The 26377-nt window shown below is 47.9% G+C and overlaps 1 protein-coding gene across 1 annotated transcript in view; it reads left to right on the top strand.

Moving 5' to 3' along the window:
• Positions 1-26377, top strand: part of TSGA10 (testis specific 10) — a 607624-nt gene that overhangs the window by 246354 nt on the left and 334893 nt on the right. Inside the window, exon 9 of the mRNA XM_029604773.1 lies at positions 2315-2466. Coding sequence (XP_029460633.1) covers positions 2315-2466 — 152 coding nt within the window. The remainder of the gene's footprint in view (positions 1-2314; positions 2467-26377) is intronic.

The following is a 26377-nucleotide window of genomic DNA, read 5'->3' as shown; positions in this document are numbered from 1 at the left end:
TGGTTCAGGTTGTGTTGTTCCAGCTGGGGGTTTTGTGGAACCGGCCCTGGTTTTGGGCAATCTAGTTAGAAGTATGGTTGCAGTTTTTGCTTTAACATTACGTAAGACTGAGGGGCTGTGGGTGGCACCTTACTATATGTAGGGAAGCCTCACAAGTTTTGCTCTGTCTCCACCTGCTGGTGCGGAGTCACAACCCAGGTGTCTGGACTGATCCGTGGTACTACAGAACGAAAATTATCAGGTAAGATACTAATTTTCCTATTTGAAGTACCTGGAAAAAAAAACAGAAAATAAAAAAAGATTAATAGAAAATAAAATATTCTTTTGAACATAGTCTGTTAAGGCTAATGTAATCCAACTACATGAGACTAGATAATTTGAAATGTACTCTCAGCCACATTAAGTTGGCCAATTAACTTATTCATCTAACTCCTAATATCAGAATTAGCTGGATAAGTTAAGCAGTTTACTTATCCTGGCCCCATAATGCCCATTACTTATTCAGCTAATTTTTAGCCAGATAATGACTTATCCAGTTAAAAGTTAGCTGGATAAGTACTGGTGATTTTGAAACATTGACATTTAGCCTGATAACTTGTGAGTTATCTGACTTAAATGCCTTTGAATATTGGCCTGTATATGCTTAAATAGGACTGGAGTTAAGAATACTATGGTAAGGGATATTAATGTTGCTTGATTACAAATCACTCAAACAATATAGTACTCCTTTTCTACACAATGGGGCGGATTTTAAGAGCCCTGCTCGCGTAAATCCGCCCTGATTTACGCGAGCAGGGCGCTGCGCGCCAGTGCGCCTATGTTCAATAGGCCTATCGGCGCGCGCAGAGCCCCAGGACTCGCGTAAGTCCCGGGGTTTTCCGAGGGGGGCGTGTCGGGAGTGTGTCGGGGGCGGGGCCGAGCGGCACGCCGTTTTCGGGGCGGGACGCGGTGTTTTGGGGGCGGGCCCGGGGCGGTCCGGGGGTGTGGCCGCGCCCTCCGGAACCGCCCCCGGGTTGCGTCTAGGCGCGCCAGCGGCCCGCGGGGATTTACTTCTCCCTCTGGGAGGCGTAAATCCCCCAACAAAGGTAGGGGGGGGTTTAGACAGGGCCGGGGGGGTGGGTTAGGTAGAGGAAGGGAGGGGAAGGTGAGGGGAGGGCGTTAGCGAATTCCCTCCAAGTACCACGGCTTCCCTCCAAGTACCACGCCGAGCCGCGCAGCCTGCCTCCGTTCCCTCGGAGGGAACGGAGGCAGGCTGCGCGGCTCGGCGCGCGCCGGCTACACGGAATCGGTAGCCTTGCGCGCGCCGATCCAGGATTTTAGCGGATACGCGCGGCTATGCGCGTATCTACTAAAATCCCGCGTACTTTTGTTTGCGCATGGAGAGCCAACAAAAGTACGCCAACGCGCCGTTTTTGAAAATCTACCCCAATATGCCTAAAGTAATTTTTGACCGTCACAATAAGCACTATTGGTAAATCACCTTCTTTGCTTTTTGTTCAATCATAGGTTACAAAATGTCAAATTTCTTTCTGAATTTTTGTTATGCAAATAAAAACATCAATGCAATTATTCTGGATTAATTATCTTACTCAAAGTTCATGCTTTGCCATCTGTTGCATTTTGGTCGCCTTACTATTCCCACTAAATGATAACCCGACACGCATGTTTTGAACCACCAAAAGCTGCGACGGGTATCATTTGCGTGTTCCTTCACAATTACACTGCTTCAGAATAACACCAATGCATCTTAAGACTTAATAGTGCTTATTATGACGGTCAAAAAATACTTTATGCATATTGTTCAAGAAAGGAGCACTATATTGTTTGTGATTTGCCAGAATTTATAAGACACAGTTCATTCGCATGCTTGATTACAAATGCCATTCTCATTATCATCTTTTGAATCCAGTGAAATGATAATGAGTACGACATTTTTAATCAAGCAACATTAATATCCACAGCATTTAAGTAGTTGATACAGCAGGTTAACCAAATATGTTAATGTTTGTGGATTTCACTTGCAGTCACTATTTTAATGAATACAAAAAAGGAAACTAAATTAAGAAGCCTGGTCTATGAGCCATTCTGTGGCTTCTGGTACAATGTTTTCAAGACATCTCCTAGTGATCCCACATCCAATTGATTTTTCAGAATTTCTGCAAGGAATATGCATGAGGTACAGTTGTATACATTGAAGATCCAAATTTATCTCATGCATATTCATTGTAAATATTCTGAAAAATCAGGGGCTTTGGGATCACCAGGACTGATTTGGGAAGCTCTGTTCCAGTGTCTTGTTAATTGGTCTCTTTAGGTTGAACTTGATCGCTCAGAGCTCAAGTCAAAGCAAGCAGTATTGAAGGAGACCCTAATATCCTTGGAGAACGAAATGAAGTTATTGACTAGGAAGTCCATCGAAACAGAAAATGAATTTGGAAGACAAAAATCAGAATGTAGTTCACTCAGGTAAAGCCACATTTTTATAACGATACATTTATGTTGTGTTAATAAACACAAGAAACATTTAGCTGTACTGTTTACATAGATGCACCAGAAGACATTGTTTTCCTTCGATAATCAGGGCTGAATTAGTCATGACATATGTGGGTGGCATCATCCAACAGCACCAAACAGATTTCTCTCTCTTAGCTAATAGAGCGTTTTTTCTACTGAGCATGTATGGGAATTCACATGTGAGCATTTCACCTTGAGCTCCCTCAGTCTTTTTATGTCTGAGCACTAGCACAGATGAGTACCTCTACCTCTCTCTGTTTTTTCTGTTAAAAAAAAAAAAAATCAATACTTTTATCTCTAAAAGTTGCCTCAGCAGACCTCAAACAGCACTTTTCAATACTAATTAAAGAAAAAAAAAAGAAAAATTACTAACTTATTTTTTTCCTCACAGTCCAGGAGAAAGAAGAAATCAGCAGACAGTGGATTCAAAGACTGTGTTTGTGGCAGGAGAATGTACATAACTGATAGGAACCTACTCTGCTGCCTCTGCCTTAGACTGGACCATGACCAGGCCAATTGTTACAACTGTGGATGCCCATATACTCAAAAATCAATAGCCTGGAAAATGAAGGAATTGCATAAGTCTCTTAGAAGCCATAGTTGGTCCTCCTTCCGCAGTGCATCCCCGTCTGCCTCGCCAGGAATAGAGTAACTACTCAAAAGTATATCCCCTGTCAGAACAGGCCAAATCCTTGGGGTTGAATAAGTACCATGCACTGAAATTGAAGAGCTGCCACTCTATGGAACTATTGGAGCAGCTGCTGCATAAAAAGCACCAAGTCTCTGGTGCATCGACATTGTTGACGCACTGCGCAGCAGCACATCAATGCTCAATGCATTGGCTCCTTCGACGCACAAGGCTCCGGTGCCATTGAAGCAAATGTCCACGGTGCCATTAAAGCCATGGCACCATCAAAACACAAGTCTACGGCACTATCAAAGCCATTGACCCCATCAGCACAAAAATCTTTGACAAACTCATGAATCACATTGATCCTTAATACCTATACAATCAGAATGGATTGCTCCAGTATTGAGCCATACTTTAATGCTTCCAATACAACTCTATGAAGGTTTACCCAAGATTTTAATGGAAGCAAAGGGCGATATGATACCTCTGTCCTCACCAATTACTAGAGCTCTGATGCCATCAAAATTAATGCAACAAGGTTTACACCTGAGGACTCCAGATCCCATTTGCTCTCTGGTACCTTTCACATCTAATCGACCTCCAATTCAAATTTTGCAGAGTCCAGAAGAAGTGTAGGATTCCATACTTGTTTCAGAAAAGGATATTCCTCCACCCATGCCAGACCAAAGAGTACATCAGCCCATTAACCAAATAGCGCAGGTGGTGAAGGATTTTTTTACTTTATGGTGGCGAAAGGAAAGTACTTTCTAACCTCTTCTTTCCAGGATATCAGATCCTCTCTCATGAGAAGGAGTCTCAATATCTTCAGCTCAGATACTTCATTAGAACTCCTGCCACGTGGTTCTAACCTATGGCAGTCACTTTCAATGGAGTCCAGCTAATTAGAGGATGTATACCAGAAGTATTCACCTTCTAGGTGACCAAGAACCCCTCCTCATTCACTTACTTCATCATTGGAGCCTAGATTAGTGTTTCTTCACCTCCAGACTCTGAAGAGGGGTTGACAGGAATCCCCTTTGACCCCCTACCAGAGCCTCCAGAACATTTGTCTCCAATGAAGTCTTTTCCTATGCCAAATTTCTGGAAAAGTTGGAGGAAAGTGCTCTTAATCAATGTGTGCAAGAATAAAGATCCCCACACAAAGGTCTTTGGTCTTCTCCAAATTATGGACACTCCAACAGAACCAGTAGCTATCCCCATCCATGACATCTTAAAAGAATTACAAATTTAGATGTGGGAAAATCCTATTTCCTGCGCTCCAGTTGTAAGGAAATTAGACTCAGAGTGCAAAAATCCCTAGTATTTGGTATAGTGCAATTACCTCATCAATCTGCTGGTGTAGAATCAGTTCTTAAAAGAGACTCTGCCAGCTGGGCCTGGTCACTTACAGCCTTCGTCTACTCACTTCGCTCAAAATTCGTAACGCCTTCCACATTTCACTGTTAAAACCGCTCATCCTATCAGAATTCTCCAAGAAAGCTCCGGAACCCCAACCGCTAGCTTCAGAAGAAGATATCACGTATCAGGTTGAGAACATCTTGGACGTAAGGAAGCGCAGGACGCTTTGGGAATATCTGATCTCACGGGAAGGATTTGGTCCCAAAGAAAATAGCTGGGAGCCTGCTGTGAACATTCTTGACAAGGAGTTGATCAAAAACTTCCATACTTCACATCCAAGGAAGCGGAAACCCCTGGGGAAGGGTCCTAAGAAGGGGGGGTACTGTTATGCCTGTCAGTCGCAGATGGCTGCAATCACTCTTGCTCACCTCTTTCTTTACTTCCCTGACTCTGTGGGGTAGTCTGGCAGCCTCCGCCAGCTGCTGATGGTCTGCCTACCACTCCCAGGCCTCACGGGGCGGTATGGATGCCGCCAACCGCCATTTTGCTGACGGAAGTCCTTAGGCGTGCACACACTGGTCAGTCTTAAAGCCGTCACGGCGGGAACATCGGGGGCGTCCCCTCCGGATGACGTCATCCCTCCAGGACATTTAAGCCAACTGGCCCTGCCTACCAAAGACTTGGCAAAGAGAACCCTTCTTGATAAATCCACCTCGCTTTCAGAGGACTTGCGTTCCAGTTCCTGCTTCCAGGCATAGACGTCTAGGGTACCCGCTCCTTGGGGGCCCTCTCCTCGTCTTGGCTATCCGCTCCTCGGAGGGTCTAATGCTTGGGACTTCTGCCTGCCCCGTTCCCCGGGACTTCCCTGAAACCTTCACTACTCTTTCCATGAGTACCCCGCTTCACGGTCTACTATTCTACCGAGGATTCCTCTGGTGTACCCCACTTCGCGGACCACTACCATCTCTACCGAGGATGTCACCGGTGCTCCCTGCTCTGCGGATCACTATCATCTCTACTGAGGACCTTCACTGTGAGTACCCCACTTCGCAGGCCATTACCATCTCTATTAAGGACCTCATCAGCGTGCCCTGCTCTGCGGACCGCTATCATCACTACTGAGGACCCTCTTTAGTGTACCCCACTTCGTGGACCATTACCATCTCTACTAAGGACCTCATCGTTGTACCCCACTCTGCGGACCACTACCGGCTCAGCTGAGGACGTTCTTCGGTGTACCCTGCTTCACGGGCCACTACCATCTCTACTGAAGACATCATCAGTGTACCTCGCTTTGTGGATCATGATCTACTCTACGGAGGTATCCCCTCAGGGTATTCTCCTATCCACGGACCCTCTGAGTCAGGGTCTGTAAAACCTCCTCTCTGGCACCCCCCTGCTTCGCGGGTTGTATCACTCTTTCTCTTTAATAAAGATTCTAGACTGATACTGTTTCTGACGTCACTGAGACCTCGCCTCCCGACGGTGAGGCTCACGGGGCTCCTCTCTGTGGGCGGTACCATCTCACATCAGCTCAGGGCCCACACACTAACTAATCCTAACAATTGTGTCAAGGATTTAAGCATTACCTGCTGAAGCAGCATCCATAAGACATAAGATATGCCATACTGGGTCAGACCAAGGGTCCATCAAGCCCAGTGTCCTGTTTCCAACAGTGGCGAATCCAAGTCCCAAGTACCTGGCAAGTCCCAAACATTAGATAGATCACAAGCTACTATTGCTTATTAATTACCGTCTTAGCAGTTTTATGATTTATCCTCTAGAAACTTATCCAAAACCTTTTTAAACCCAGTTACACTGACTGCTGTAACCACATCCTCTGGCAATGAATTCCAGAACTTAACTGTGCGCTGAGTGAAAAATAATTTTCTTCTATTTATTTATTTATCTAGTTTTATATACCGTCGTTCGGTTTCGCCATCACAACGGTTTACAAAGTTACGATGTTTAACAGTGTTTCCAAAAAGTTCATATGGTTGCTAACATAGAAGATATCATTTTTTATGAACTTGGTTTGTAGGTTAATCGAAACATATTACAGATCTGAGTAATAATCACATCTTTTCTTGGGTCCATCAGTTTGCCTAGTGTTAATAGGTGTTATGTAAGCAGCCTCGGAAGGCTTGCATTCTGTTACGTAAGCGGCCTCGGAAGGCCTTGCATTCTGTTATGTAACGGGTGTTTTAGTGTGCCCTTGGGCCTCAGCCCAACCCCAGACGGACCCAGGACCAAACCGAGGGTTGACGTCGTATTCCAGCATGGCGTAACTATGGTCTTACCCTCTGCCAGGCCTGCAAGCTCCCAGCGCCAACAACAAGATGATGTTGGTAGAGGAACGGTCCTCCGACTGTTCCGAGCCCTTTCAGACCTGCCGCTTGGATTGGCATGGAGCAGCAGGCCGGCCTGAGAATGAGGGCAGATGGAGGCCTTGACATGAAGACATGACACCAGGGCTGTAGAAGACATGACACCAAGGCTGATGCATCAGAGACGGGGAACTTGACGAAGTCCAGACAAGACTAGAAGCTGGGCAGGAGGACATTGGCACTGTCTCTCAGGGCGCCCTACCAACCCACCTTCACGGGCAGACCCAATGGGCTGGTCGCGGACCACCCTGTCCCACTGCACACTCTACACAGCCCAAGGAGGCTGGTCACGGACCACACGGAAAGCGGGATGAGCGCAGGGAAGACTCCAGCCGAGGCAGAACTTTGACGACGGAGCCATATGTCATCCGGAACTCCACAAAGGCTGGCAGGACAAGATGGCTCAGGAGCACAGGAACGAATTCCACCTGCAGGCCACTCCACACTCGGGAAAGACGTCATCCGAGGGACCAAGGTCTGACAGAACCAGAAGGCTGAGGAGCGCTGAAGACACAGGAGCAGGACACCAAGGAACCAGGAACATCAGGAAGCGGGACGTCCAAAGATGAGACATCAGGACACCTGGACGGGGACTTCAGGCAATCAAGACATGACATGACATGACAAGAAGACGAGACAATGAGGAGCTCCACGAAGAAGACCTGACGGAGCTCTGGGAGGCAGGAGCCTCCAGAATGAAGTAACTCCGATGCAAGGCAAGGAACAATGGCAAGACCAGCCCTTTTATAGGGCTCAAACAGGAAATCAGTCCATAGGTGGGGCCCAGGGCATATCCGGCCATTCTGAAGAGAGGTGCAGCCGTGCGCCTAGGAGGAAGGAAGCAGGGCTGTGCAGGACCATGGAAAGTGGTCCTGCACCGACGTCTGTGCGCAGGAAGCAGGGCTGGGCCTGAACGCAGGCCCTGATGAAGGCAGCGGCTCCAGCCGCTGCAGGAGGCCCCGGGGGCGGCTCCAGCCACCAGGCAAGACCGGGGCATGTGGCCTCCGGCCACGAAGATGGAGAAGACGCCGGTGGCGGCTTCGGCTGTGAAGAAGGCAGGGTGAAGTCCACGGCTCCTGCTGTGGCGAAGAGAGACCTGATTGGCGGCCTCTGGGCTGCAGGGGAATGGCAAGTCCGCGGCTCCAGCCGCGCTAAAGGCCCGACTCCGGCAGCACCAGCCACATCGGGCAGCAAAAGCATGAAGGGAAGGTGAATGCATGCTCGCGGGGAGACCCGCGGGCAGAGTCCATAACAATAGGAGGGGAGTAGTGTTTTAAAGTCAGTGGGTGAGTTGGTAGGCTTTGGTAAACATCCATGTTTTTAGCTCTTTTTTGAAAGTTTTTAAGTTTTCTTGTATTCTGAGTTCGATTGGGAGGATGTTCCAGAGTTTGGGGCTTCCTAGTGAAATTGCTCTCTTTTGAGTTGAGGTGAGTTGTTTAGACTAATCATAGTGTGCACAGAATAAATGGATCTTTAATAGTCCTTTATTTGCTGATCTGAGGTTTCTGTTTGGAGCATGCAGTTTTATGGATGAACATAGCCAGTTTGTTTGTTTTTCGTTTATTATTTTATATAGTATGGATAGCATTTTGTATTTGATCCTAAATTTTATTGGGAGCCAGTGTAGTGATATAAGTGTAGGAGTAATGTGATCATGTTTTTTAGATCCAGTGAGTATTCTTGCAGTTGCGTTTTGTAGGATTTGGAGTGGTCGGATGGTGTTAAGAGGTAAGTTGAATAATAGGGAGTTATAGTAGTCTAGGCTGGAGAATATGAGTAGTTGAAGGACTGATCTGAAGTCGTTGGGGGAGAGGAAAAGTTTTAATTGACATAATGTTAGGAGTTTGTGATATATGTCTTTGATTTTAGTTGTGATGTGGTTCTTGAAGGAAAGTTCCTTGTCAATTTTGACTTCAAGGTTGCGTGCATGATTGACTGGAGAGATGGCCACTTTTTGGTTTATTAGGTTGAATGGTGATAGTTGAGGAGTGTTGTTCTTTCTATCCAGTATGATTATTTCAGTCTTATCGAAGTTTAATATGAGTTTCATGTTGGTTAGTAGTTGCTTTATTTTGTTTAGGTAAGTGGCTGTTTTTTTGTAGGTTTCTTCCAACGAGTTGTTTATTGGGATTAATATTTGAATGTCATCTGCATATATGAAGTAGGTCAGGTTAAGGTTTCAGAGGAGGTGGCAAATTGGAAGCAGTTAAATGTTGAAGAGTGTCGCTGATAACGTGGAGCCTTGGGGGACTCCGGTGTCTAGATTTATTTTTTTTGAAAGGGTGTCGTTGATCCATACTTGGTATGTTCTTTGTGATAGATATGATGTGAACCATTGTAGGGTTTTTTCTTTTGCCGTGCGCCTAGGAGGAAGGAAGCAGGGCTGTGCAGGACCATGGAAAGTGGTCCTGCACAGCCCTGCTATCGTGATTGAATGACTATCAATTTCTGATAGTCATTCAATCACGATAGAGTGGTTTACCATGTCAAAGGCTGCTGATAGGTCGAGTAGGACTAGAAGGTAGCTGTGGCCTTTTTCAAAACCATTGAGTACGGTGTCATTTAATGATAGTAGTAATGTCTCTGTGTTCAGTTGTTTCCTGAAGCCAAATTGTGTGGGTAGTAGGATGTTGTTTTCTTCAAGGTGATTGCTGAGACGGGAGTGGACGATTTTCTCAATGATTTTGGCAATGAAGGGTAGGTTTGATATGGGTCGGTAGTTCAGTGGATTTTCTGGATCAAGGTTGTTCTTTTTTAGTATGGGTTTGATAATTGCTGATTTTAGGCATTCTGGATAGTTTCCTTCAGTGAGGGATAGGTTTACGATGTCAGTTAGTATTTTAGTTATTGATGGTTCGATATTTTTGATTGTCGTTATGGGAATGGAGTCAATAGGGTGTTTAGCTGGGTTCATTTTTTTGATGATCGTTTGGATTTCCAGTGATGATGCTGTTACAAAGTTGGGCCAACTTAATGTTTGAAAGTTCTGTATTTTCTGGTCTTGTGAGTTGTTGAGGTTATTTATGAGGTTTTTGATTTTTTCATTAAAGAAATCTGTGAAGTCGTTACTTGTGATCTTGGATGTTGAAGATAACTGGTCATCATTGAATGATTTGGTTAGGCTTTTTACGATACTGAAAAGCATCTTTGGGTTATGTTGGTATTTGTTTATTTTATTTGAGTAGAAGTCTTTTTTTTGTTTTGTTTTGTGGATGAGTTTTTTTTGTGGATGATTTGTTTTAAATGAGCTACCTGCTAACTTCATGAAGTGCCCCCTGGTCCTTCTATTATCTGAGAGAGTAAATAACCAATGTACATTAACTTGTTCAAGTCCTTTCATGATTTTGTAGACTTCTATCATATTGCCCCTTAATCATCTCTTCTCCAAACTGAACAGCCCTAAATTATTTAACCTTTCCTCAAAGGGCAGCTGTTCCATGCCCCTTATCATTTTGGTCGCCCTTCTTTGCATTTTCTCCAGTGCAGCAATATCCTTTTCTATTCAAGGTGTGGTCTCACCATGAAGTGATCAGAGGCATTATGACATCCTCCATTTTATTTTCCATTCCCTTCTTAATAATTCCTAACATTCTGTTTGCTTTTTGATTGCTACAGCACACTAGGCCAATGATTTCAATGTATTGCCCACTATGAAGCCTTGATCTCTTTCCTGGGTGGTAACTCCTAAGACAGAACTTAACATTGTGTAACTACAGCAAGGGTTATTTTTCCCTATATGCATCACTTTACACTTGTCCACATTAAATTTCATTTGCCATTTGGAAGCCCAATCTTCCAGTCTCGCAAGGTCCTCCTGCAATTCATCACAATCTGCCTTTCGATTTAACTACTCTGCATAATTTTGTGTCATCCACAGATTTGATCACCTCACTCATTGTAACCCTTTCCAGATCATTTAAAAATATATTAAAAAGCACCGGTCCAAGTACAGATCCCTGAGGCACGCCACTGTTTACCTTTTTCCACTGTGAAAACTGACCATTTAATCCTACTCTCTGATTCCTATCTTTTAACCAGCTTGCAGTCCACAAAAAGACATTACCTACTATCCCATGACTTTTTACTTTTCTTAGAAGCCTCTCATGCGGGACTTTGTCAAACGCCTTCTGAAAATCCAAGTATACTACATCTACCGGTTCACCTTTGTCCACCCCTTCAAAAAAATGTAGATTTGTGAGGCAAGACTTCCCTTGGGTAAATCTATGCTGGCTTTGTCCCATCAAACCATGTCTACCCCATGTGTACCCCAAGCTGATCCCATGCCCTTGGCCCCTTCCAGCAGTCAGACAGCAGGCCAGCAGCTCTCTGTCATGCTTCAAAAGTGACAACTCACCATGGAGGAAATGGGGTGGTGTTCATTAACACTGTCCAAGGGTAGGAGGCAGGCAGCTTCAAAAGTTGTAATGGGTAGCATTGGGAAAATGATTGCCCATGTGTTGTGGATTCTCGGGTACTGTGGGAGATGACCATGCCCACGGGGAGGAGCCCCTTGGGGAGCCACAGGACGCACAAACACAGAGTTTTGTCTTTTATTGTACAGCTGATGTATACCACCAGAGGTGGCAGTAGTGAGTTGATCCAGAGCTAGCAGTCCAGGGACTCTCTCGGCAGAGGGAACCCGTCTCACCAAGATGGTATAGGGATATCCAGGTGTAGGTTTCCCAGCACGGCAGAGCTGTAGTTGAGACAGACTGAGAATTAGATTACTCACTAGATGGTAGCTGTAAGGTTGATGATTCCACCAGGCAGAAGATGATGGTAACAAGAACCGAGGCAGGGAGAGCAGGCCCTCGAGGAGCGAGTACCTGATCCCAGTAAGGCACCTGAAAGAAAGCAGAGGGCCCCCGAGGAGCGGGTACCCAGGTTAGAGTATACCCCGAAGGGCAGAGAGGGCTTCCAGCGGCAGAGTCCAATCCATTCTAACTCAACGAGCTAGCAAACAAGCGTAGGCTAAATACCAGGATGGCGTGAGGTCACTCGAGGGGGATGCTCCCAAGGTTCCCGCCATGATGTGGATAAAGATGTGGGTGGCGTGCGCACGCGCACCCTAGGAGGCCCTTAGAAGAAACATGGCATGAGGCTTTGCCATAGTCGTTCCGGGGACGCCGGAGGATGCGGCTTGCAGATGTGGCAGCAGCCATCTTCCCAAGGCTAGCAGGGAGAGCAGAGAAAAAGGTGAGACACAACGGTCAAAGCCGTCTGAGATCGACGGACGCAACACCATGATAACCAGACACTGCAGGTAGTGGAAAATGTGAGTTTTAAGTGACTGTTCCAGGTGTTAGCCCCAAATTACAAAGTCTCCAGTAGAACCATCTTTAGCAGGAGGGTCAAACCCAACCTGTAGTCTGTGTCTTAGTCGCATCCAGGCTCTGCTGGCTAAGACAAAGGGGAGTAGCATGTATTTCACCAATGACATCTGGTGCTCCATGAATGCTAAACACACTTTTCTTGCCCTGATGGCATACTGATGGGATCTGGTGGAGGCAGGGGCAGGCAGCAGTTCTAGCAAGGACTGAGAATCAGAGTGCAGGTGTGCTTTGTTGCACACCCAGTCAATGGATGAATCCTATATCTCAGCCAATATTCTATCAGTCATAAGAGAAATGCTGGAAGGTTGGCATCTAGGCCAGAAAGCAAGGCATTTAAATGCAGGTTTCTTTGTCACAAATATAGGGCAATATATGATGGGGTTTTCAGGCTATCCAATGTTTTGCACACACTCTGCACTTGGCAGTGAAGGATGCCCTATGGCTGGAGTCCAAGGACCACAAGATAAATACTGGATGGAGCTTTTAGAGAAGAGCAGGAAACTAGGGCACTTCCATAGGTGGGACAGCTTCTCCAGGAAAAGCAGGAAGAATTCGGGATGCCTCACAAGTGACTCATTGTCAATATTGGCACTCACTGGAATTGCATCTACATGATGCTGCAGTGGTTAAGGGAGCAGCAGACACCCCTTCATAATCTGTTTCAAGAAATAGGGATAGGTGTGACTTGCCCCCTTGGGTTTCTTGATTAAGCAGTCATGAGGCAGCTGGTAAAATCCTAAAACCCTTCAAGGATGCCTTGGAGAACCTGAGCTCCAAAAGTGCTACCTTGGGCGATGTCATCCCTATAGTAAATTTTCTGAAGGAAAGGTTGGAGAGCTTCCATCAAGGCGAGAGAATGGGAGATGATGTATTGTAGTTTGTGTAATCCTTGCAGCATTAGGTGCAAGAGAGACTGAAACCTCTAACTGAAAACAATATATAAATCTTTGTTACACTACTTGATTCCTGGGTGACAGAATCTCGTCCTCCAGTCCCAGTCTCCACAACATGAAGGAGATACTAGAACATAAGGTCTGTGCATGTGCATGGGCACAGTAAGGATGTAGCAGCACAGGAAGAAACAGTGGCCACCTCAGAGGAGCAGCACTTTGATAGCTAGTACTTTCTCCCCCACCGCAATATTCCAAAACTACATTACCTACAAAGAATCATATATCTTGGCAGAAGCCAAAGCAGCTGGTAAGAAAAAGAAAGATTCCGCTAACCCAGGCAAAGGAGAGCTCAGCATAAAAGAGTATAACATTAAGCCCTTCAAGGACATGGACATAGATGGGCTGGCATTTTGGTCACACAAGTCCACCATCTGGCCAGACCTTGCCAAAGTGACACAGTACTATCTTTCTTGGTCACCAACCAGCATGCCCAGTAAACATGTCTTTTCAGTGATGGGAAACATTCAGATACTTGAAAGGTTTTAATGATCCAAAGTCAATGACAAACCTTTTCCATCAGAAAAAAATCAGCAGAACCAGGGGTCACGATTTAAAACTCCAGGGAGGAAGACTCAGAACCAGTGTCAGGAAGTATTTCTTCACAGAGAGGGTGGTAGACGCCTGGAACGCCCTTCCGGAGGAAGTGGTGAACACCAAAACTGTGAAGGATTTCAAAGGGGTGTGGGATAAACATTGTGGATCCATAAAATCCATAAATGAGGAGAAGAGGCATAAGGGTGGCTTGCGGGAATGACGGCTACTACCTGGTGATTAATACCCTTTATTCAATAAACGCACACACAGTTAATGCGAATCCAACATTGCTCTATGCTTCAACGGCAAGAGAAAATATGGAAAAAAGGAGTAGCTTACTTGTTGCAGCGGTTACTACCCCAAACCAAATAAGCCTGATATTTCACTTGGAATACACATCCAGCGCAGCTCACTGCTTCAACGGCAGGTGGGGAATGAAGAAGAGATTTATATTCAGACAACAACCAACAAGGACTGAATTGCATAGGCTGGGTAAACAAATAAGAGTGGGAGTAGCTTGCTTATTGCGGTGGTTACTACCCCTAAGCAATTAAATTAGATACTTTACTTTGATGTGGCTCCAGCACTGCTCTCTGCATCAATGGCAGGGTCGGGGGAAGAAAATTGGAACAAAAAAGTTATCAATAAGGGCCAAGAGTAACAGATAAGTATGAGAAAAATGTGTGAAAGCTTGCTGGGAAGACTGGATGGGCCATTTGGTCTTCTTCTGCCTTCATTTCTATATTTCTAGCCCTCATCACTCAAGGTTGGTGCCAAATTTAATGGAAAAGCTGGTATTTAAAAAAAAAAAATCTCCCTTTGCTTGGGTTTCCAGATTTTCTATGTGAGTAGCAAAACAAATGAAAAAGGCTTTGCTGCCATCTGTCTGCCTGCCATGGCCCAGAAACCCAACCCCTGTTACCTCTGTCTGCATGCCATGCCCCTTATACCACCACATATGTCTTGGTGCTATTGTGCCTACTTGCAATGTCTGTTATATATATGGTGGTACAAGGGGTATGGCGGGTATCTCTCTCTCTCTCTCTCTCTCTCTCTCTCTCTCTCTCTCTCTCTCTCTCTCTCTCTATATATATATATATATATATATATATATATATATATATATATATACACCTCTGTATTATTTCCTGTTATTAGTTGTATGGGGTGTTTGTTTTTCTCCAGAAAAATAAAAGTGAAAATTAAAAAAAAAAAAATTATTTTCCCCCTCCACCTATTTTATGGTTCTTTGTTTTGTTCTAACTCCTCTACAATGATCCCAGTCTGATTCTTCCACCCTGTTTTGGTTTCATAGGGGTAATTTGTCCCCAGAACAAAAATGTGAAAAAGGATAAATGAAACAAAGTTCTCCTACCATGGTCTTGCTGCCTCATGCCCAGTTGCCATACCTCTAATACAGCCATAGGGGTCTTGCTGCCATATCCCAGAAAATCAAGAAATAGAACAGTCAGTGCTCAGCTACAGAATATGGGAAAAGCTTTCTCAATGAACAGCCTTCACAACATACCAGGAAACTGTCGTTGGTGCCCACTTTTAGAGCCTTGGGGTGTTCTTCCTATACTAGCTTTCTTCTTGGTTTGTTATACCTAGGTGTTTTATCCCCAGAACAAAAATGTGAAAAATGACACCAAAAATACAAGGTTCTAGTTCTATAGTTTTTCTTTTTCATCTACCCTGCCACAATCCCAGCCTGTTTCTCCCACCCACCCTGTTTGATGGTTAATTATACTAGGGTAGTTTGTCCACAAAGTCCTTAGTCAGATGGAAGAACAACAAGCACAAGAGAAAAGATGCTCAAGAGTTTCATTCGGAAAGCCCATTTCACAAGAAACCAACATTCAAGTTTAAGCAGGGACTGTATTAAAAGCTTATGTCAAGAAAATGATAATTAATTATAGTTCATTCTCTTGTACTGAATCTGACAACTGGCAAGGGCTTTAACAGAATGACTGACATCTTCCATGCCATTTTGTCTTACTTCTTTACCCTTCATGCTTCACCTTGGGGGTCTTTGTGCCACTCAGACCTTCTTGCCATGTCCACACTTTACACCTTGTAGTTCTTTCTGCCAATGTGCCTTGCTGCCGTAACCTAGACCTTTCACCTTGATGTGTTCCTGCTACTCCGGGGGGCTGTTTGTACCTCTCATTTTGCTTTGGTATCTTGATGCCACTCTTTCTACTGCTTGATCCCTTTATCAATGCCTTGGGTTTTTCTTGCCAACTTTTCTGCTTTGTTCCTCCTTAGGATGCTGATGCCACTTTTGGTACCACTTTGTTCCTCATGCTGCCATTAAGGGTTCATACCAGTGTTGCTAGTGACCTCTTTTGAAGCCTTAGGGTGTTGTTCCCACACTAGCTATCTTCTTTGCTGCTCTGATGATGCCTTGGAGAACTCCTACCCCTTTGCCCCTTTACGGAGCCTTATGCTATTCATGCCACTTTGCCACAGTCTAGGTACCTTGGAGTTCTTTCCCCCTTTTGATGATTTATTCCCACAAGTTTCATGAGAATTCCGAGAAAGCCCCAATTCTGAAGCCCAAAATAGGCTGCAAGCCTTCACCTTTGACTTAAATGGCAAACAAAAAAAGTAGTAAATGAATATTTTTTTGTTTTGAAACGATTTTATTTTATTTACAATAATTAATAGCCCACCATATTACCAATTTCTGTTTATGGTGGATAACAAGTAACAAATAAAATAACATTAATAATGACAATAAAAATACCATCACACAGAAAAAAAATACACAAAAATCACAGACATGCTTCATTATTTGCAATAATGAAACAAATTTAGGTCCCCCACGAAATGAATGAATGAACCAGAACATTTTTTTCTGTACATCCCTAGTGTTAACCTCCCTGAAAACATTAATACAACTGCTTCAAATGTTAGGATTCCTACTTCAGTCATTAAGATTTTGAGAAATCTGCTCTAATTCCCTGCCAGAAAATAAAATTCATTGGAACTGGGATAGACTCTCTCTAAAGGGTGAGCTTACCTTCCAACAGATCAAGCGAACATGCTGGCAGAGTCCAAAAGGTAACAAAAGCTGTGCTTTTAATAGATATTTTAATGCAAGAGGAAACAAGGTAACACAAAACATGTTCTTCCTGATTTACAACTTGCAGGGGAAACAACCAAAGGCAAACAAAAGATGTAATCTTCCTTACCGGATAATCCGAGAGAAGAGACCCAATCCAGCTCACTATACTTCAGCGCAGCCTTGTTCAGACCCAGCAATAAAGCAATCAGGAGATGTTGCCCCAGTAGAGAACTCTCTGCTTGCTAGCACTCAAGAACAGCTAGGTGAAAAGGATGGATTTACCTATAGCCGGAGCCTGGCTGTATGTAGCCCAACCTACAGTACCTTGGAAGGTAACATCACTACAACTTTCCCAATTCCTCATAGGTAGAATATCTCTCTCAGCAAAGTTTGTCTGCCACCTTCATGGCCAGCTGTTCAAACCCAACACCCAGACTTACACACTCTCAAATCTCTAGTTTACAAATTGTTGAACACAGATCAGTCACTGGCCAGAGACATAATGATTTAGTCCTGGGGGAATTTGCACTACTGCGGAATGCAGAATTTCCAGAATTCCCTCCTTCACTTTGCAGAATCCAGCACTTCCAGGCTATACAGACAGGTTTGCAGCAATAATGGCTCCGCAAGCCTGCCAGAAAAGGAAGGGGCTACTTGAAAGCATGTGAAAGACTTGTGGCAGGCTCTTAGGCAACTGCGCAGCACCAGTTCGGCCAAATCATGCTCGTGGGTAGCAGCATGGCATAAATCAGGCCAAATCAAACTCGTGGGAGGCATTGCAGCACAATGTGAATCAGTTATTTACTCTTTCGGATAGTAGAAAGACTAGGGGGCACTCCATGAAGTTAGCATGGGGCACATTTAAAACTAATCGGAGAAAGTTCTTTTTTACACAACGCACAATTAAACTCTGGAATTTGTTGCCAGAGAATGTGGTTAGTGCAGTTAGTATAGCCGGGTTTAAAAAAGGATTGGATAAGTTCTTGGAGGAGAAGTCCATTACCTGTTATTAATTAAGTTGACTTAGAAAATAGCCACTGCCATTAGTAATGGTTACATGAAATAGACTTAGTTTTTGGGTACATGCCAGGTTCTTATGGCCTGGATTGGCCACTGTTGGAAACAGGATGCTGGGCTTGATGGACCCTTGGTCTGACCCAGTATGGCATTTTCTTATGTTCTTATGTTCTTAAGTCAGGATTGGGATCAGGCAGCTTGAAGACTCAAGAGGGAAGCAGTGAAGTGAAGCATATTACTGCACTGTGTGTAAGAAGGAGGATAATGAGCTGTAAATGTCCGAGATGATGATGCTCAAAGGGAGAAGAGGAATAAATGATGGTTCCCTGTACGTACCAGGATCAGTCCAGACGGTGGGTTATGTCCCCCGTCCAGCAGATGGAGTCAGAACAGACTTCGAGGGGCGTTACCACATAAACCAGTACACCCTCTGCAGGAGCTCAGTATCTTTCTGACTCCAGCAGATGAGAGTTGGGGAACCAGCAGTTTCCCCAGGGTGGCAGGGTCTTAGTTTCTTCTCTCTTTTCTTCTTTCCTGTCACTCCCTCACAATTTGGATCAAGCTTAAAAGTAAAAAAAAAAAAAAAAAAAGGGTGCTCAATTTTTGGGGAGGCGTGGCTCAGGTCTGTTCTGCCTCCTTCTCTATTGCTCTCTCCTCCTTCCCTGGCCGGGGTAAGTGACGGTGTCTTTTCTTTGCAATGTTTTTGATTTTTATTTGCAGGGTTTGAGCGCTGGTGCCTCGTGGAAGCCGGTGGTGCCGGCCTCTGCACGCTGTCCTCTCCGTCCCGCGGCCCTGAGACGAGTTTTCCCCGGGGCCGCCACTGCAGGGAGGGGCAATTCCCCTGAACCTAGGGACATCTTCGGCGGGTAGCGCAGGCCATTCGGGCCCCCCCACAGCACTTTTTCGTGCTTCGAGCCCCCCCGCAGCATTTCTTGCTTCTCCCCCGGCGATCTCCATGCCGCGGCTGTCCCAGTGTTTGGCCTGCGGCGAGCCGAGGTCGAGAATTTCGCGGGAGGGGATTTGTGCTCGGTGCCTCCCCGGGGGGGAAGGCACCTCGCAGCCCCTCAGCACGTTCTCCTTCCTCCCCTCCCCGCGGCCTGGGCAGCGCGGGCCGGCCACTTCGCCAACATTGGCGGGAACGGCGGCCATTTTGAATTTGCAGCGCGATGCTGCCACGACTTCAGCACAGGATCAGAGGGATTTTCGGGAGGTTTCTCCACCGAACTTATCCCTGGAGGGGGGTTTGCCCGACCAGGGGCCCACAGAGGGTCCCTCCCCAGGGCCCCCTCCCAGCATGCCGAGGTCTTCACCAGAGTTTATTCTCTTGATGCATAGTGCTTATTTACAGGGCCTGGAGGCCCCCGGGGGTCTGCCCTCGGGCCCCCCTCCCCCCAAGACGCCTAGGGTTCCTACTGCTCCACATGGTTCTCCCCCTGACCTGGTGGGATCTGTGTCGGGTGCCCCTGGATTGCCACCTCGGATACGTACTACCCCGGGTGGGGCGAGGGCGACTGCACCCTCAGGGGGTGACCTCCCGGGCCCACCGGATCCTGCGCAGCCAGACGCTCAGTCAGAGGGAGACGACCTGCACGCGCTCCGGATCTTCCAGAGAGAGGAACTGGATGACCTTATTCCTCAGATCCTCTTGGAGCTGGATCTTGATCCACCGCCAGACCCACCAGCTCCAGTTGCTCCTGCCGTCGCCACGTCTTCCAAGAAGGGGGATCCAGTCCTCGCCGCCCTCCGGCCGAGAGCTCGGGCTTTTCCCACCCATAATTCCTTTCTGCAGCTCCTCACCAGGGAGTGGGACACTCCGGAAGCATCTTTAAAGGTCACCCGTGCCATGGAGAAATTGTATCCGCTGCCTGAGGACTTCCTGGAGCTCATTAAGGTTCCTAAGGTGGACTCGGCGGTGTCGGCAGTCACTAAGAGGACGACGATTCCGGTAACGGGCGGAGCAGCTCTACGCGACACACAGGACCGCAAGCTGGAAATTTTTCTCAAACGAGTTTTTGAGGTCTCAGCCCTGGGGATGAGAGCGGTCATGTGTAGCTCGCTCGCTCAAAGGGCCAGTCTGCGCTGGGTTCAGCAAATTCTCACTTCTCAGGATCTGCCGCCCGAAGAGACCGCCCAGGCGGATCGCCTGGAGTCTGCCATAGCCTATGGGGCTGATGCTCTGTATGACCTCTTCCGAGTGCTGGCGAGGTCCATGGTGTCGGTAGTAGCGGCTCGGCGCCTGCTGTGGCTTCATAACTGGGCGGCGGATGCCTCCTCCAAGTCGAGCCTAGGCTCTCTGCCGTTCCGGGGCAAGTTTCTCTTTGGAGAGGACTTGGATCAAATCATCAAGTCCCTGGGGGAGAATGCGGTCCACCGCCTTCCTGAGGATAGACAACGGCCTTCACGGTCCTTTGCCTCTTCAGAACCAGAGCCAGAGCACAGTCGAGGCCTCTGGCCACCTCTTCCAGATCCCAGGCCTGGCCGCGGTCCTTTCGTGGGCGTAGATCCCTGCGTGACGGATCGGGGCCGGTGAATCCCCCACCAAAGCCCACCCAATGATGCCAGATTCGCCCACTCCCCCACCCCCAGGATTGGGGGTTGTCTCGCGGATTTCTACGAGGAGTGGGTGCATATCTCCGCAGACCAGTGGGTCTTGGACACTATAAGACACGGCTTCGCTTTGGAGTTTGTCCGCCCCCCGAGGGACAGGTTTCTCTTCTCCCCCTGTGGCTCGGACCTCAAGAGGACAGCAGTGCAGCAAACACTAGACCGATTGCAGAAGATAGGAGCCATTTCTCCCGTCCCCTTCGGCGAGGTGGGCTCGGGCCATTATTCCATCTACTTCGTCGTGCCCAAAAAGGACGGCTCTTTTCGACCCATCCTGGATTTGAGGGAGGTCAACAAATCCCTACGAGTCAGCCGGTTCCGCATGGAGACGCTACGCTCGGTGATTGCAGCAGTGCACCAGGGAGAGTTTCTTGCCTCCCTAGATCTGACGGAAGCTTACCTGCACATTCCCATCCTACCAGCTCACCGACGCTTCCTCCGTTTCAAGATTCTGGGTCAACACTTTCAGTTCACGGCACTCCCCTTTGGTTTGGCGACCGCCCCTTGTACCTTCACCAAGATCATGGTAGTGGTGGTGACGGCCCTGAGGAAGGAGGGCATCCTCGTTCATCCCTATCTGGACGATTGGCTGATTCGTGCGAAGTCTTTCACCCACGGACAGTCCTCGGTAGACAGGGTCGTTCAGGTCCTCCGCTCCCTGGGCTGGGTGGTGAATTTCTCCAAGAGCTCCCTCGTGCCCTCGCAACGCTTGGACTTCTTGGGGGCGAGCTTCGACACGCGTCAGGGCAAGGTATTCTTTCGGTAACTGAAGTAAGAGGTGGGCCTCTGGACTGATCCTTGGTACTATAGGAATGAAAATTAGCAGGTAAGAACCAATTTTCTTTTCCCTATACATACAAGGATCAGTTCAGAGAAGTGGGATGTACCCAAGCCACCCTACACTGGGCGGGAACCCGAGAGACCCGCGTGTAGAACACTTGCACCGAAGGATGCCTCATCAGAGGCCTTAAAGACCAAGCGATAATGCTTAGTAAATGTGTGCAAAGAGGACCACACCGCTACCCGGCAGATCTCCTGAGGTGATAGCAACTGACACTCCGCCCATGAAGTAGCCTGAGCCCTGGTGGAATGAGCTCGGAGACCCAAAGGCACTTGGCGGCCATGGATCAAGTATGCTGAAGTAATAGTCTCTTTAATCCATCGAGAAATCGTCGCTTTAGATGCCTTGTCCCCTTTCTTTGCACCCCCGAAAAGAATGAACAAATGATCGGAGTGTCTGAAGTCATTGGTAACCTTTAGATAAGGCAATAAGACCGGATGCACATCCAAAAGAAAAAGATTCTTGTCCTGAGGTGACCCCCTGGAACCCTGTGGGAACCCTGGAAGCTCCACTGTCTGATTAACATGAAAGGCCGAAACCAGCTTAGGAATAAAGGAAGGAACTGTGCATAACGTCACCCTATCGTCATGAATCCGCAAAAAAGGGTCACGGCACGACAGGGCCTGCAATTCAGAAATCTGACACGCCAAGCAAATGGCCACCAAGAACACTGTCTTCAAAGTTAGATCTTTCAGGGAAGCGGTGCATAGAGGTTCAAAAGGAGTGCCACAGAGCACACACAATACAAGACTTAAACTCCAATCAGACGCACCGCACGGATGGGAGGTCGTAAATGTTTGACTCCCTTGAGAAATCGAACAATGTCAGGGTGTACTGCAAGTGAACCACTGGCAAACTTTCCCCACAAGGCTCCCAAGGCCACTACCTGGACCTGAAGAGAACTGAACGCCAAACCCTTCTTGAGCCCCTGTTGCAGAAAATCCAGTACCAGAGAGACCTCGACTGTTAAAGGATTGCAAGAGCGCTGATGACACCAGGTCTGAAAGAGCCTCCATACCCTCACATAGGCCAGGGAAGTGGACGGATGTTTTGCCTGCAATAGAGTGGAAATAACTTGTTCAGAATAACCACTCAATCGTAAACGTTGCCTCTCAAAACCAAGCCACGAGAGAGAAGCGATCCTCCCGATCCGAAAAGATGGGACCTTGAAGAAGTAGATGCAGTAGATGAGCCAGCTGCAAAGGACCCTCTAGGGTCAAGCGAATCAGATCTGCAAACCATGGGCAGCATGGCCACTCTGGAGCCACCAGCATCACCCTTCCGGGGTGGAGTTTTATGCGACGGAGAAGCTGACCAATGAGAGGCCAGGGGGGGGAAAGGCATACAACAGAATCCCTGTTGGCCAGGGGCACACCAGAACGTCGAGACTGACTGAGCCTTGTTCTTTTCGACGGCTGAAGAAGTGTTCTGTCTTCGCATTCTCCTGCGTTGCCATCAATCCAACTATGGGACCCCCCCATCTGGCACAAATGCGGTTCCATGCTTCGGGAGACAGTTCCCACTCTCCGGGTCGAGTTCTCGCCTGCTGAGAAAATTCACCTGCACGTTGTCCACGCCTGTGACATGCGACGCAGCAATTCCCCCGAGATGACGCTCCGCCCACGCGAACAGAAGACGTGCTTTGAGCGCCACCGCGGGACTTCTCGTCCCACCCTGTCGGTTGATATAGGCCACAGTTGTCGCATTGTCGGAGAACACTCGAACCAAGCGTCCCTGAATCAAGGGTAGAAACGCTTGTAGGGCAAGACGTACCGCTCTTGTCTCGAGACGATTGATGGACCACGAGCCCTCTATTGGAGACCAAAGCCCTTGGGCGGATCTGGTGTCGCACACAGCTCCCCAACCTGACAGACTCGCATCGGTGGAGACTATCAGCCAATTCGGTGGGTTCAAATCCACCCCCTTCTCCAGATTGTCGCGCGAAAGCCACCAAGAAAGACTGGCTTTGGACTCTGGAAGCAGAGACAAGGGTAGGTGGAACTGCTCCGACATCGGACTCCACTGTGACAACAGCGCACGCTGTAGCGGACGTAAGTGGGCGAACGCCCACGGAACCAAGTCTGAGGTGGATGCCATGGATCCCAGCACTTGCAGGTGATGTCACACAGTGGGTGTTTGTCTGAGAAGAAGCATCTGTATCTGGCTCTGCAACCTGGCTACCCGGTCCGATGCCAGAAAGACTCTGCCTCGCAAGGTATCGAAACGGGCTCCCAAATAGGTCAGTTGTTGAGTGGGTTCCAGGTGACTCTTCTGAAGATTGATGACCCAGCCGAGCGATCTCAAGGTGAACATTACCATGCAAACTGATCTTTCGCAGTCCTCCCTGGTCTTGGCACGAATCAGCCAGTCATCCAGGTATGGATGGACCAGGATCCCCTGCTTGCGAAGGAAGGCTGCTACCACCACCATGACTTTGGTGAAAGTTTGAGGAGCCGTCGCCAGACCAAATGGAAGGGCCTGAAACTGGAAGTGTTGTCCCAAGACCTTGAAGCGTAGAAACCTCTGGTGACATAGCCGTATCGGAATATGTAGATAAGCCTCCATAAGATCCAGGGACACAAGGAACTCCCCCATCCGTACAGCAGCCAGTACCGTCCGCAGGGTTTCCATGCGAAAATGAGAGATTTGGAGACAACGGTTCACCTTCTGTAGGTCTAGGATGGGAGAAAACGTGCCCTCCTTTTTGGGAACCACGAAGTAAACCGAGAAACGTCCCCGACCCTCTTCTGCCTCCGGAACCGGGACAATGGACTGTAGCTGGATCAGGCGCTGCAGGGTCTCCTGTACCGCTTCCTGCTTGCTGCGTGAGGCCACGTCCTGCACGGGACATGAAAACTCTAGAGCGTAGCCTTCTCTGATCACCTCTAGGACCCAACGGTCTGAGGTGATCCTTGCCCATTCTGTGTAAAAGCTGGACAATCTGCCCCCGACTGCTTCGACGACGGAATGGGGACTCGTGGCTTCATTGGGAGGGTTTACTACCTCCTGTCCCGAGGTGTCCAGAACCCCGGCCGGGATGACGACCCCCTCAAAAGGACTGTTGCCATCCTGAGGTCTGCTTAGAAGTGGAAGGCGAGGAATACCTGCCGGAACTAAATCGGCATGAATCCCGAAAACGCGGTCGCAAAGGAAACACCTTTCTGGTGGGCCTTATATCTTCCAGCAACTTATGCCCCTTAGATTCTCCGAGTAACTTTTCCAACTGCTCCAATTCCTCGCCGATCAGGAGCTTAACCTTAAACGGGAGGTTACACAGCTGAGATTTTGAAGACAAATCCGCTGACCAATTGCGCAGCCACAGCAGTCGGCGCGCAGCCACTACAGAAACCATGCTGCGCGCTGTAGTTTGCACTAGGTCGTAAAACGCATCTGCTACATATGCGATGAGCGCCCTCCAAGGCAGCACCACTGCCAGCTCCTGTAGTGGTGTTAGAGGCCTGAACCCAGCACAAACATGCCCTCTGCTTGAGGCTGGCGCAGATCGTGGCCCGAAGACTCAATGCAGCCACTTCAAAGACTCGCTTCAACTGGATCTCCAGCTTACGGTCCTGTATATCTTTTAAAGCGGCAGCACCCGCTACCGGAATAGTGGTCTTCTTTGTCACAGCCGAAACCGCCAAATCCACCTTCGGAATTTTCAGAACATCCAAGACATCTGTTGAAAGAGGATAGAGCTTGGCCATAGCTCTGCCCACCTTGAGCCCCGCATCCGGTGCGTCCCACTCGCGGGTCACCAGCTTGCGAACCTTTTTAGGCAGTGGAAAGGACGAAGTGGGCCCCCATATTCCGTCAAGAACCGGATTAACCCCATTACTGTCTGATTCTTCCTGAGAGATCTTAAGCCCCAGAATTTCCAACACCTGGGGAATAAGGGGTCATAGTTCCTCCCGCTTAAAAAGGCAGACCATGCTGGGATCATCCCCTTCTGTAGGTGGCAAATCATCATCTGCAGTATCTTGATCAGGGTCCCCAAGATCAGGAACCAAATCCGGAACCTGAGCCGAACCCGGATCCGGAACTCCGGAGGTTGGGGGAGGGGTCTGCGGCCCCTGGGGACCATCACTTCTCCCGCGGGCCTGTTGTTCCTCAAGTCGACCCTTCTTGAACGGCGGCTCGGAAAGACCCGCTGACTGAATTTGCCTCCTAAAGCCTGCCTGCTTTCTGTCCAGGAAAGCCTGGTGCATTAACAAGACAAACTCCGGTGAAAAATCCCTCCGGGTCTTCATCTGCCAGATTGGGATCCTGAGGAGCCATTCACCCAGTCCCCCAGCGCTGTCCTCCGCCACAAGGGCTAAGACTGGAGGGGATCCCTTGAGCCTCGGCATGAAGACCCCCCCGTCCCGGGGGAAGGGCTCAGGGCCTGACAAACTCTCCATCCCTAAGGATAAGGGAGGGAAAAAACAAAACTAAATTCTGCCTTCGCGCCCACACGCCTGACAGAGCGCGGAGAGAAAGCAAGGGCCCCTTGAAAAAAAAAATGTGCGGCCCAGGCGCTGAGGGGAGGAATGGAACAAAATAGAAAAAAATGCAGACAGGCCCGTTGCAACAGGTTGCGCTGCCGAGCGTGGTGAGCTGTGCCAAAACCTGGCCAGCGAAGAAAACACTTACCCCGTCCCTTCAGAGTGAATCGGAGCCCCGGGAGTAGAGGGAAAGGGGGCCGAAGGGCTGCCAAACACTCTGGAGTGCCTGCAAGGCTGGCTGTCCCAACCCGACTCCTAGGTAAACACTACTGGTAGAGACTGTATTACGAACGGAGAATTGCAAGTTGTTTTTGCATTGCTGACATGCAGTTACTTGTTGCTTGATGATACTACACCATTGTATTTCATTCAAGACCTTGGATTGTCTAAGCCCCTGAGGCAGCAGCTGGTGAGTTGCGAAACTCGGCCTGAGTCGGGCAGTTTTATGAATACGTCTCTACTTTAATAAATATTTGAAAAAGATCAAGGCATCTATCCTTTTGTGTTTACCTGATGGCCATTATAGATCGCCTACCTCTTTGCTTTCTGGGACCAACCCGACTCCTTACCTCAGCTCGAAACCACAGAGGAAGTCTCACTCAGTTTTACCTTTTTTTTTAAACTTTACTGAGTCCTGTAGAGCAGAGAGGGTC

Source organism: Rhinatrema bivittatum, chromosome 5 (assembly GCF_901001135.1).
Source record: "Rhinatrema bivittatum chromosome 5, aRhiBiv1.1, whole genome shotgun sequence".
In the NCBI taxonomy this organism is placed as follows: Eukaryota; Metazoa; Chordata; class Amphibia; order Gymnophiona; family Rhinatrematidae; genus Rhinatrema; species Rhinatrema bivittatum.
Note: the sequence above shows the minus strand (reverse complement) of the source record. Positions and strands in the feature narration are given on the sequence as shown.